Raw genomic sequence first — 12,429 nt, forward strand, 5'->3', positions numbered from 1 at the left:
GTCCACTGCCACGGCTGGGAAGCCTCTCTCTGCCTCCAGCCCCAAAACCATCCCCTTTCGTCCCCGGGGCCTCGAGTGCTCTCCGGAGACAGAGCCCTACGGCTCTATTTATTTGGGCTAATTAATCTCTCTCTCTCCCCTCCGCCGGTTACAAATTAGGGTGTAAGGGTGAATTTTGGCTCTCTGGGTATGGAGACTTTGCTGCATCGCACACAACCACCCCCCAACCCCTCCCAAAGTTTAGTGCTCTGAATTGCTGAGAACATTGGTCCGTTGTGGTTCCCCCGCGTGTACTGAGCCCGCCCGATGGCTTTCAGCATCTGTAGGCACTGCTGCCGGTTTGTTTTCTCAAGGAAAAAAAAAAATCATATACTGGTCTGCTATAAATTCAATAATACAATCCTTAGTTCTGAAGATACAGTTTCCATATAGTTTATAAACATTGTAAGACATACATATGGATAATTGAGGGGAAGAGGGGGAGCCTGTGCAATTGTTGGGGTTTTTTTCTCAGATGTGTGAACATGGTTACAAAAAACACACCTCCTGCAGGTACCTCATTTCTTTCTGTGTTGGGTTTGTTTGGGTTTTTTATTTTTTTTTTATTCCACCTCTAATCAGTCTTTCCTTTGGTTGTCGGCTACTCCAAGCCCAGCAGGCAAGCCCTGTTCTGCTGTAATGCCTGAGATATTCAGGGGTTTGAGATTGTCTTCCAAGAGATTCCCAGCCAACTTTGGCCTCTGGGTTTGGAGCCAAAAGGGCTAAAACGTGGGAGAACCAAATGTCCTTATTACATCGGTATCAGTGTCCTTGCACTCACTTTCAGAGAGAAACAGTGTAGGCTTAATCGGTGATGGTTTTTACAGCAATTATGTTCCTTCAGGTAATTGGAGGGGTCGTTCGGAGCGCTCTCAAACGAACGGGATTTCACAAGAGCATGGATACAGTCCATTTGTCCGGGTGTTGTCACCGACGCATTGGTTACCATCCCTGTTATCTGCTTTTTGTAAGGTTGGCTTTTTTGTTGCCATTGTTGTAGGTGCTCGGTTAGGCTGTTTGTGACAAGGTGTGATAATGCCTTTTAATCTGCTCCCGCTGCGCTCGGCACAGTCCGGCCGGGCACGGAGACAACCCTCAGAAGCCGAGACAACGTTCTTCCCTTCGCCAGGCCAACGCTGAGCCACGTACAAAAAAAGAAGAAGAAAAGAAACTCTGGTCCTTTGTAGATTGGTGGCAGTACAGCTCCGCTCCGTCCGCGGCCGGGGCTGGGGGGCTCAGCGGATGACGGCCGCCAACACCACCATAAAAACCAGGAGCGACGCCCTGAGCCCCGGGCAGCCGGCGGCCTGCTGGACCCCGCTGGGCGGGCGGATGGGCGTCCGCCGGGTGCACTTACCCTTGCGCTTGGGGGACAGCGTGGGCATGGCCCCAAAGCTGTATTTGTGCTGATAATCAGGCACATAGTCTGGGACCTCCTGCCCGTTTTTGCGCGGCCCCAAGGACACCGGTTTGGAGGTTCGGTTACGGCTTTTGTGGCTGGTGCAGTTCTTGCCGGGTTTGCGGTAGCCCGGCCGGGAGCCGGCGGGCTGGTTGCTGTGCAAACTGTTCTCAGCCCCTCGCTCCTTGCCCTTCTCCTTGGAGGAGTGGTGAGGGTGGTGGGATTTGGAGGCTCCTCTGTCCATCGTAGAGAAGGTGTGTGTTTTCATCTGGTGGAGCGACTCGGAGCCTGAACAGTTCCTAAAGTCTTCTGCTCTTAGCACCTTGAGGTCCTTGCCGTGCATCTGCTCGGGGGACTCGCAGATGACGCTGGAGCTGGAGCCTCTGAACCTGTGCAGCCATTCCCAGAGGGAACGGGCTTTGCAGTCGCAGCTCCATGGGTTCCCATTCAGCCTGAGAAACTCCAGGGCTGCCAGGTGGGCCAGGCAGTCCCCGTGCAGCTCCGAGAGGCTGTTATTGAACAGGAAAAGGGTGGTCAATCTTCGGAGGTCATGAAAAGCCCGCCTATGAATCCACTGCAGCTGATTTTGATGGATGAGCAGCCGATCCAGGTTTATTAGTCCCCTGAACGTGTTCTGATGGAGGCTCCAGAGCTTGTTTCCATGGAGAAAAAGATGGCTGAGGTTAACCAAGTCAACAAAAATATCATCCTGAAGGAACTCAATGTGGTTGTCTTGCAGGTAAAGGTATTGCAGGTTGTGGAGGCCACCGAAAATCCCGCTGGGGAGAGAGCTCAGCCCGCACTTGTACAGATACAAGGCATGGAGTTTCACCAGCCCTTGGAAAGTGTCTGCAGCTAAAGCCCTTAAGTAGCGGTTGTCCCCCAGGTCCAGCTCTTCCAGGTTGATGAACCCATCGAAGGTGTTGGGGTCGATGAAGGTGATGTTGTTGGAGTAGATCCAGAGAGTGACCATGGAAGGGCTGAAGTGGCCCCGCAGCAGCAAGGTGATCTGGTTGTTTTGGAGGAAGATCCTCTCGCTGTCCTCGGGGATGCCCTCGGGGATGGTGACGAAGTTGTGAGCCTGGCAGCTGACAGTCATCGGGGAGGGGTAGCACACGCAGTCGGTGGGGCAGCCCAGGGCACCGGGCACCTTCAGCCCCAGCAGCACCAGCAGCAGCTCCGCAAACCCCCCTGTGCGGAGAGAGGGGAGAGCGGCGTCAGCGGGAACCGGGCACCTCCCGCCCACCCATCGCTGCTGTGGAGACTATTCCGGGTGAAAAACGCCCCCAATTAGCTCAGCCCTCCTCTCTGCTCATGAATTACCCACGCGGCTGTGATGAGTAGGCTCATCACCCACGGCAGTTAAAACGTGATGTATGGAGTACTCCCTGCCTCCTCTCCCTGCCTGCAACAGGCGGCTGGTTGTGTTCCCAGCCCGGAACAGCCAGGAGAAACTTTCTCGGTGAGAATTCACGCTGGCAGCGCAGGCAGCAGAGCCCCTGGCCTGCAGGCAAGGAAACGCCGCGGTGTGAGAGCAAACAGAGGAAATTCAAACCCTCGCAGGTGCCCCCCACTCCTCTTGAAATGCATCTGTTAAATCGCCTGCACATATCGGGAGAGGAGAAGCTGCAGAGATTCAGCAATTCCCAGTGAACCACCCAAAATTACACGTGTGCAGTGCATCCCACTCCCCCCAAAGGCACAGACCCATCCCCACCGTCTCCTTTCACTACAGTTGTTAGACACCACCATCCACCCCGAAACCCGAGTGATTTACAGGGAAATATGTTGTCAGCAGTTGGTGGAAAAGGCTGAGCCGAAAACTCCGTTTGGAAGTGGGATGCTCAGACATATTTTTAAATGGATGTCCTGTGGCAAAGCATATTGCATCCTCTAATGCTACAGTATGTGCCTGTGACTGGGGCTTTCTCGCAGCAGAGAGGCAGAGAACGAGGCAGAATCATCCCCTCCCTCTGCTCAGCTCCTCAGAGCTCCGCTTTCGCCGCCCCGCTCCCGTCTCGCTCCCACTCCTCGCACCAGGCTTGCTTTCAGGCTATTCCTTCTGCGCCGAGTGGCTTTTCAGACTCATTGCACCAGACTTGTCATTTCTCATTCAGATTTTCCTCCTAGATTTGGCTTTTTCCTCTTACATGCAAAATTTGCTCATGTCTAATGAATTCTGCCTCTGGACTTTACAGGGAAAAGGAGTAACAGCGGAGCAGCGCACAGCTGCCGGTGCCATCCTGCCCACGAGTCCTACTCAGCTTGTACTAATCTGAAAAACGAGAGTGGAAGTGGAGTTCATCTCTAATTACTCCACGTCGTTATCACCAGCTAGTCCAAGAGCCAGGACCCCTTGGGCTTTTACAGTCCCTCTTTTCAGTGCCTACAGCCTAATACAAGTTGGAGGCACAAAACCCTCACTGTTTTCTTATTAATTGTGTTTGAAATGTAACTGCGTGATTGCTGTTACCTTTTCCCTGGTATGGAGATCTACTGCCATTTAGTTAACAGCAGTGACCTGTCCATCTAGACCCATCCTTTCAAGGCAAAGTTGCCACATATTTTAGATAAACTGGGTTATTCAGGCTCTCCATAAATCACCAGCAAGAGCCAGTCATCACTGACTGGGCGGTTAATAGGAAAAAAAATAGCATTGCTGCCCAAAGCATCGGATTGAGCCTTGCCTGGGAATGGGAATGAGGGGGATGACTTCCAGGCACTGCCCTTCAGAAACGAAGCATGGGCTACCAGGAGGGATGTCTCATCCCTGCACCACTGCCAAAAAGGGCTGGTGAGTCGGGAACGCTGAATTCGCGACAACTCCTACGGCTGTGTAGGAAAAGGAACATTCTCCAAGTCACTGCCGTAGCATTTTGGCTTTGCTGTCGTGCCTCTGCACGATGAGCGAGGGGCTGCGCTGGTGGGAGCATCGTGCTGAGTACCCAGCGCTCCCTGCCAAAACGGGAGCCCTGGCTGCCACTCACAGCCTGGGAAACAGCGGTATCCTGAGGATATTGTGATTATCCTGCGATGGGAGAGACAAAGCAATGTTTGCAGATATATTCTGCTGGGTTTTTAACTCCAGGATGTGCTCCACCAAGGTGGGACGACTCCACGTCCCCCGTCTTACCTCGGTGGCACCGGAGCACGGCGCCTTCCGTAGGTCTGACGTTTTATTAGTAAAACCCTGCCAGGCACAAGTGCTGTGACGATCTCCCACATGCAGAGTCTGTTATTGCAAATACCAAATCACAAGGGTCTGAATCAATAAACCATCTCCCAGCTACACGCAGCAGGTTGGAAGATTACATATTGCTTCCAAACAACAGTTTTATGCGCTCTTCCGTGACACGACAGTTGCCAGGCTAACGGGATTACTGACGGGAGGTGGAGCCGGGCAGGGATCTGGGAGCATACAGGATTTCACGTATAGGGATGGTGATGACAGGAGGCTGTTAGCAACGTGTGGTGATGGACCAAGGCAGCCCAGGCCTCCCTGGAGCATGGCCAAGGTAGAGGCTCCTGCCGAAAGGGAACGCAGCGTTTAACAGCTCGCTGCCTGCAGGGATAACTCCGGAGGTAAAGGTCAGAGGGAACTGAGTCCATCTCTTTAATTAACAGGCAGCTGTGAGTTAATGGCTGGAGCTCCTATGGAGAGAGAGATGGGATTCCTGCAGCCAGGGACGGCGGTGAGGATAGGCTGGGGTTGTTACTGGTTCTCAGCTTCCCGAGAATAGGATGGTGGGAAGAGAAGACAGGGATGTCTTTCTCCCTGTTGCATCTTGGGAGTAAGGAGAATGGGGAAACAGAAGGATGGGTACTTAGGAAAAAAGAGGTGAACAGGATTTGGATAGGGAGTAGGTTTACGTTAGGTATAATGAAGGAATTTTCCTTGCCAGGGTGGTGAGGCATTGGCACAGGCTGCCCAGAAAAACTGTGGCTGCCCCATCCCTGGAAGTGTCCAAGGCCAGGTTGGATGGGGCTTGGAGCAACTTGGTCCTACTGGAAGGTGTCCCTGCCCTAGATGTTCTTTGAGGTCCCTTCCAACCCAAAGCAATCTGTGATTCTCTGAAGGTCTGGACTCCCCAGTGGATGCACAGCAGGCCTGTGGTCTCATCAAGGAGGCCTTCCCTCCAAGCCTGTAAAGCCTGCTGAGTGCTTAGTGCTGTGAGAAGCTGCTCCTGGCATGCTCTGGGACTGGTCCCAGTTTAGGTCTGGGAATGAGATCCCCAAAAAGCAAAGAGGTCATGAAGCCCCTGAGGCTGGTAACACCAGCACTGGGATATCCAGCAGCCAAATCCCACTGGGGCATGACAGCCAGGAGCACTTGGGTCTCACTGGGCTTCCCAGACTGGAAAACACCATGGGAGCCTCCTGAGAGGCCCCAGCCCAGCTCTCCTGAGAGTTTGACCCTGTCTAACTTGTTATCCTGACTCAGCCCTTTCAACTTCCATCTTGTAAAGGTTGTGAGGTACACAGAGGGTCACCAGCCCGAGTGTTGGAGCTCACCGGGGAGGGAGAGCTTCAAAAGCAGCACAGAAAAATCCTCCAGAAACCTGCTGGTGAAGTGAGTAAAACCAAATCCCCGCTGACACGGATAAAACCAGCAAAGGGGTGTTTATCTCCTGCCTTTCTCCCACTGATGTGCTGTGTCACCCCAGCCTCTGCTCGCCGAGTCCTTCTGCTGCCTCCTGCTTCTGACTGAGGTTTCAGCGATTGGAATGAATTCGTCTGACTGTCCAAACCATTTCCCATGTAACATCCCTCTAATTGGGCATTAATTAGGCATCAGTTAATGAATGCTTGAAATAATTTATCTTTGGATGCGTCCAGTTTGCAGTCTTACTTTTAACAGCATTAGACTCATTATTAGATTAACATCGTTATAAATGTTCTCCATTACCTGCTTGTTTCCATTGTCTTAGCCTTATTACTGAGAGTGAAAATCACTCCTCCCACATGCATTATTGATGAGTAAGGACTTTCTATATGTAGCACGGGATTAATTGTTATACAGTGTAATGCATTTAGTGTGAAGCCTCAATTTGTGCAAGAGCTGAAGGCAGCCAGAAGAATGCAGACGCCCGGAGCCAGCATGATCAGCCAGACACTGCACATCTCTCCAGCCCAGACCGGGTTCCTCCCAGGCCGGTGCCAGCACAGGAAGAAATTTGAAAAAAAAAACCCTGGTTTGATACCCAGGATCAAAGATAGATGGTTTGAAGGGTTGGAGCACTTCTCTGCCACCACGGCAGGGACTCTTGACTCTGCAGTGCCACTTGCTCCAGAGAGCCATGTGTACCTGCCCCAGCAGTTTTCTTGCTTTTTGAGGTTTAGAACACTTTACTGTACCTCTAAGCCAGGCAGGGACTCAGTTTCTTTAGGACATGATGCCACTTACTTCCATTAGGAGGCTCAGACTCGAGGCCAAGACATCACCTAGGACAAGGATGGCTTTGTCCCTGGGGGGATGCACCTGCAGAACAACCCCTGCCACAAACTTCAGCACCCCCTGCCCATTCCCTCTTGGCAAGCTGCTTCTCTCAGATGGATATTTTCACCTCTCCACCCGGACAAGCTTATATGGGTCAGAGCCTGTCTAATTCTCCAGCAGGAGAATCCGCTCTCGAGGATGGAGCAGGTTGCTTCTCTTCCAAATCTCTCCTAAACCCGCCATCTGCTTTGGGAGACCCATCTTAGCTCATGTCTACATGCAACTTGACTGCCTGCTTACTGTGTCCATTACCAGGGCTGCTCAAGCTGTTAGATTTATAAGCTCTTTAAAGCAAAGCCCTCGTCTTCTGGTTGCTGATTTATGTATCTTTACTGCCATAAAACACTATGCATAGCTACTACATAATATAAATAATAATACTTAACTGGAGTGCGCTACAAGTGGGGAGAAAGCATCTGCTCACAGGCGGGATTATCAAAAAGAGAGAAGCTTCCTCATCGCTCACCCTCTTTTGAGGCCAAACTTACACCTGCTCTAATACCAGCACCTCATTGAGCTCTAGACAGAGGTTTTCCTGTCCTGTTCCCACCCTGGATCTATCAAAGGATTTTTCAAAATCCACCCCTAACAAGCTGGTGCACAAAGACATGACTACAACCCCCGGGGGGAAAGTACACTTTGAAACTTGGGAACGACCTCAGAATTGGATGTTCACATAGAGAGAAACTGTTGTTTAGGGAGAAAAAGCAGCCTCAAATGCTCACAATTTCATCAGCTAAGTGAAGGACGATGAAAGGCAAGGACAGAGTAACAAAAGCAACTGGGCATGAGCCAAGAGCCAAACTCAGGATCTGGGATGGTTCAACAAAGCAGTGTCAGACCCTGCTTAGCAGCTGCAGGGTTTATTCCCGATTATTCTCTTTTTTTTTTTTTTTTTTTTTTTCAACACAGAGGATAAAATAAACATGCCCATGCTGACTGTCACAAAGCCTAAATTCCCCAGTGAGCAGCAGCTCCCTTTCAGCCTCTGTGCAAAGCCCCTTAGGTGCTGCCCCACGGTCCTGCAGCAGGAACATCCTCGCTGGCATTGCTCCCAAAACATCAGCTGCAGCTCCCAGCACCAGGACACAGCACGAGGCTTTGCTTCTGCACGAGCTGCCTTTCAGCCAGAGAGTGGCAGCCACCCATCCACCTTCATCATTTTATTTTTTTTTTTTTTTTGCGACCGGTGTCATAAATAACTGACAGATCCCAGCTGTTTGGAGTTATGGTTTCTGATGGAGTGACAGCTGCTCCCAATCCCCCAGTCATCACCCCGGCAGTTCTGGAACATTTCAGCAACATAAAAATCATTGGAGATAATTTCGGTTTTGCATAATTTGGTTAGGCAAGCTGTGATTTAATGGCAATTATGACCTCCGAGGCAGAAGATGAGCTTGGAGGCTACTGGCTTCACAAGACTTTAGCTCGGGGTGCAGCATCAGGGATGTTCCAGGGAGATGGCACTACAAGGAAAAAAAAACCTTCTCCAGCAGCTGGAAATTGCCTTCCTTGGCTGGCAAGTGGAAACACTGTTCCCACAGGAAGAAGCATACAAGGAAATTTGGAAGGAATAGTGCTAAGGAAAGCTTTGGGAAGGGACTGGTGCCAAAAGATGCATCAGGAGGTACGTTTTAAAGAAAAGCCAGGAAAAGGCTGTAGACTGGGGAGTGCCTTTGCAAACCCTTCTGTGTCACCAGTATCTCATGTGTTAACTGGTACAAACATCCTCTTGGTCACTCCGAAAGCAAATCCTCCTCCTGTGACTGAGATGGGAGAGCTGGAATCAGGAATGGGCCGTGGCCTTTGCAGGCAGCCGCCTGCTCTGGGCACTGCCCTTTGCTCTCCCCTCTCACAGGGTTTTTCCTGCTCTGGGCTGTGTTGCCTCCTCTCCCTGGTGCTCCTCACCCATCCCAGAGCTCCTTGGTTTGCATTTCTCCAGCTCTGACTGAAAGGAGCAAACCCTTGGGCAGCCAAGCTGTGCTGGAAGGTCAGCTGAGGATGGAGAACCGTGCTCAGGAGCTCTGGGGACATCATGGTGTTTCTGGCTGGGGGCAAAATGTGGCTTAAGAGCAGGAACAACTTTTGTTTGGAGCTGAGAAAGTCCAATTCTCTCACTCCATCATGGCTGTCAACCAGCTTGGAGTTTGCTGTGAGCTCAAGCTCAGGGCGGAGGCCCAGGGCCAGCAGCACCCCAAAATCCAGTCCTTTAGGGTGTTGCAACCTCAATTTACATTTGCTGACCTGGTAACTGGAGCTGTTCACCTTCCCCCACCAAAGTCAAGGCCAAGGTCACCTGGAAGTTTCTGGATGGTGGTCATTAACTCCTATTGCAGTTTGAAACCAGACCATAAATTTCATAGTGTAATAATGTAAAAATCAATAACTCTGTTTGAAACAATAGCTTTGTCTTCCATTTCAGCCGGCTCTGATATCTCCCCACAGACCACGTCCCTCTGAATCACACAAATAAAGAGAGAGGAGCGATGGGTGGCGGGGCTGCTGCTCCCCTGCCAGGTGCCCAGTCCCTCCATAGTTACAGATTCAATTAGTTCATTTATTCCTCTCTTGCAGTTAAACCCGAGGATGATTTAACAGGAAAATATAAGGAGCCTTTTATGCTCAGTCTCTCTGACATCCCGTCCAACACAGCGTCCCTGAGGCTTTCCGTGTGAGAGCTGCCCAAACCCCTGCTCTCTATTGCCATGGGCAGCAGGGCCAAAACCCAAAATACTTCTGGAAAGATGCAGAACCAACTCACACAGACAAAAAATAATGTAAGTCCGCTCTTTTCCAGCTCTGGCTTTCCGGGCGAGGGAGGTCTGGCTTCCTTTGCTTGCTTATTTTCCGTTGTTTGCTGTAGCACTGGCTCAAAATATACATCGAGAAGCAGGATTGTCTTTCACATGTTGGTGGATGTGTGATCCTCAAAAAACAAATTAGCACCGATTCACTTCTATATAGAGTGCAGCCGTCAGGGAATCACTCCTGAATTCACAGCGAAGGAAAGTAATAATGCTTCCAGCGTGCTAATCCTCTCCAAGAGCAGCCCCTGAACTCTCTCCTGGTGCTGGAGGCACCATTGGAAATTACAATTCTACTGAAAAAATAATAAATAAATGCAGAAATTGGCAGGGTTTGTGCTAGTCCACAGGATTTGTACCCTAATGTGGAACTCCCTGTTTAATTAGCACTCCTCTCTGTCTGCATCTCCTTCTCCTGCTCTCAAGCTAAAGAAAAAGGGGGAAAAAGGAGGTCAATGGTAGAAGTGGCTGTGGGATTGAAACTTGGCTATAGAAACTTGTTTAATTTAAATGCTTCTTTCAGGACTAACACACGCAGAAGCAGAGGGAGTGTAGAGAGTGTTTTCCCAGAATAATCTGCTCTGCTTAACCCCAATTCTGAGCACACCTTCCACGGCAGGGATGCCCTTGGTGGGAAACTGCAGTGGGATGCTGCTGGTCCTGTAGCTGCAGGCACAGGGAACAACCCCAGCACCTCAGCTTCGGGAGAAGACTGTTTAAATCAGAGCCTGGGCTGCTGCTTGCAGCAGTTGGAGACAGATCTGGGATGGGATGGGATGGGATGGGATGGGATGGGATGGGATGGGATGGAATGGAATGGGATGGGATGGGATAGACTATTTCTGTTGGAAGGGACCTACAATGATAATCTGCTCCATCTGCCCAAAAGCTAAAGCTTGTTATTAAGGGCACTGTCCAGATGCCTCTGAGACACTGACAGGCTTGGGGCATCAGCCACCTCTCCAGGAAACCTACTCCAGGGTCTGACCACCTTCCCAGTGAAGAAATGCTTCCTCATGTCCAGTCTAAACCTCCCTTGGTGCAACCATTCCCCCATGTCCTGTCCCTGGACATCAGGGGAGACAGACCGTCCTCTTTTCCTGGGTCTGCTGCAGGGTTTATTGTGCCCCTGTGTGCATCTCAAAAGCCACTGGGACCTTTTTGGAATGCAGGAATGCTGGAGGGAAAGGCACATCTCTCTGTGCATGGATAAGTCAAACCCTTGGGTCCTGCTGTGGCTGGAGGTGTCAATGCACACCAGGACGCTCCTGCTTCTCCAGGAGAGAAGGGCATGCACCAGGGAACACCCTGAGCAGGATTCCAGGCATGGATAGGGGTTTCACCAGCTACTGGCACTGCTGTCCTGACCCCCAGCAGGCACCAGGCAGCCTCTGCTGGTCCCCAGCACAGGACAGGGCTCTGGCAGGACTTGCCAGCAGCCTGCAGTGAAGCAGGGATAGAATTTGGCAAAGGACAGGGACATCTCGAGGTCCTTGAGAAGGGACTAATAATTCCAATTGCCCCCGAGGAAAGAAATACAGGAGGATGACTTGAGCTTAGTGGATTGTCTGAGGCGTCTCAGGGGATCATCAGATACTTCCACTCCCTTTTTGTCCTGAGGTGACAAGTTTTCCTTCCCATTCACAGAAATGCAAAGCAGTTCATTCACAGCAGTAATAAGAACGATGTCCTTTGTAAAGCAGCCGGGGAGTGAACCCTTCGAGGTGCTTTACAGCAAAACAATTGCAGATGAAATGACAAAACCCACCCCAGCTGAGCACCAGCCAGATCGGTATCAAACGCTGAACAAGCTCATGTGTAGAGAAAGCAGATTCACCAGCCCCTTTCCCTGCCAGCAGCTGGCCAAGAGCTACGGAGGGTTTCTTTAGGATCAGATATACAGCCAAAACGGAGCAAATATGAGATGGAAGAGCAAAGTGACAGCTGCCCGGGCTCTCAGTGCACGCTCGGCTGCCCCATCCAGCACACATCCACAGGAGATGGAAAAACTGGAGGCTGTGGAAAAGCGGGGATGTGCTGGATGGATCTTTACCTGGCTGGAGCCGGGAGTGGACAGCAGCCCAACAGAGGGAGGCAAAGATGGTTTCATGCAAGCACGGCTAATAGGGAGGGCATTAGTCCTATAAACTTGTAATCCTGCTGAGGACCCGACCCCAGCAGTGTCCTGTGCCACCAAGATCCACAGGCGAATTCTGTACCGTGCCGCATGGGCTCCCTTTCATCATCCCTTTTCAGCCTTTCTGCATTTGAGATTTACTGGATGTCCTTGTGTTTGGTGGAGAAGAGGGCAAATTGGAGCCTGTCGTGTACCTTCTTCCTCATTCAGCAGCACATCATTCTGCCTGCAGCAGGGGGGAAGGAGACGGACAGGCAGGCATCAAAGCTGCTGGCTCTGTCACATTTTCTTCCCCCCAACCAAAAAAGAAGTGTTGGCGTCATTTGGAGCCCAGCCCACAGGCTCAGGTCTCTCTCCCACACCCAAAAAGGGCAGCAGCACCTTTCCCTGTGCCCTTGGTCTCCTCTCAGGGCGATGCCACGAGCACTCCAAGTGAACATCCCTGCGGGTCAGCAGCTGAGTGAGCACTGCAGATTCCAGCAAAACCCCATCCCCACTGGAGCCAGCATGCTGGGTCATGAGCACGGCTGCCTTTCAGAGACCTCTCCTGTGC

General features: G+C 51.3%; 1 protein-coding gene across 2 annotated transcripts in view; it reads right to left on the reverse strand.

Moving 5' to 3' along the window:
- Nucleotides 1-416: 416 nt before the first annotated feature.
- The window catches only part of RTN4RL1 (reticulon 4 receptor like 1), a 30,219-nt gene continuing 18,206 nt past the window's right edge, over nt 417-12,429 (reverse strand). For both annotated transcript variants that reach the window (XM_053995327.1, XM_053995328.1), the window contains exon 2: nt 417-2,629. In XM_053995327.1, the coding sequence (XP_053851302.1) occupies nt 1,275-2,629 (1,355 nt within the window). In that variant the 3' untranslated portion in view covers nt 417-1,274. The remainder of the gene's footprint in view (nt 2,630-12,429) is intronic.

The sequence above is a fragment of the Vidua macroura genome, chromosome 20 (genome assembly GCF_024509145.1).
Source record: "Vidua macroura isolate BioBank_ID:100142 chromosome 20, ASM2450914v1, whole genome shotgun sequence".
Lineage (NCBI taxonomy): Eukaryota > Metazoa > Chordata > Aves > Passeriformes > Viduidae > Vidua > Vidua macroura.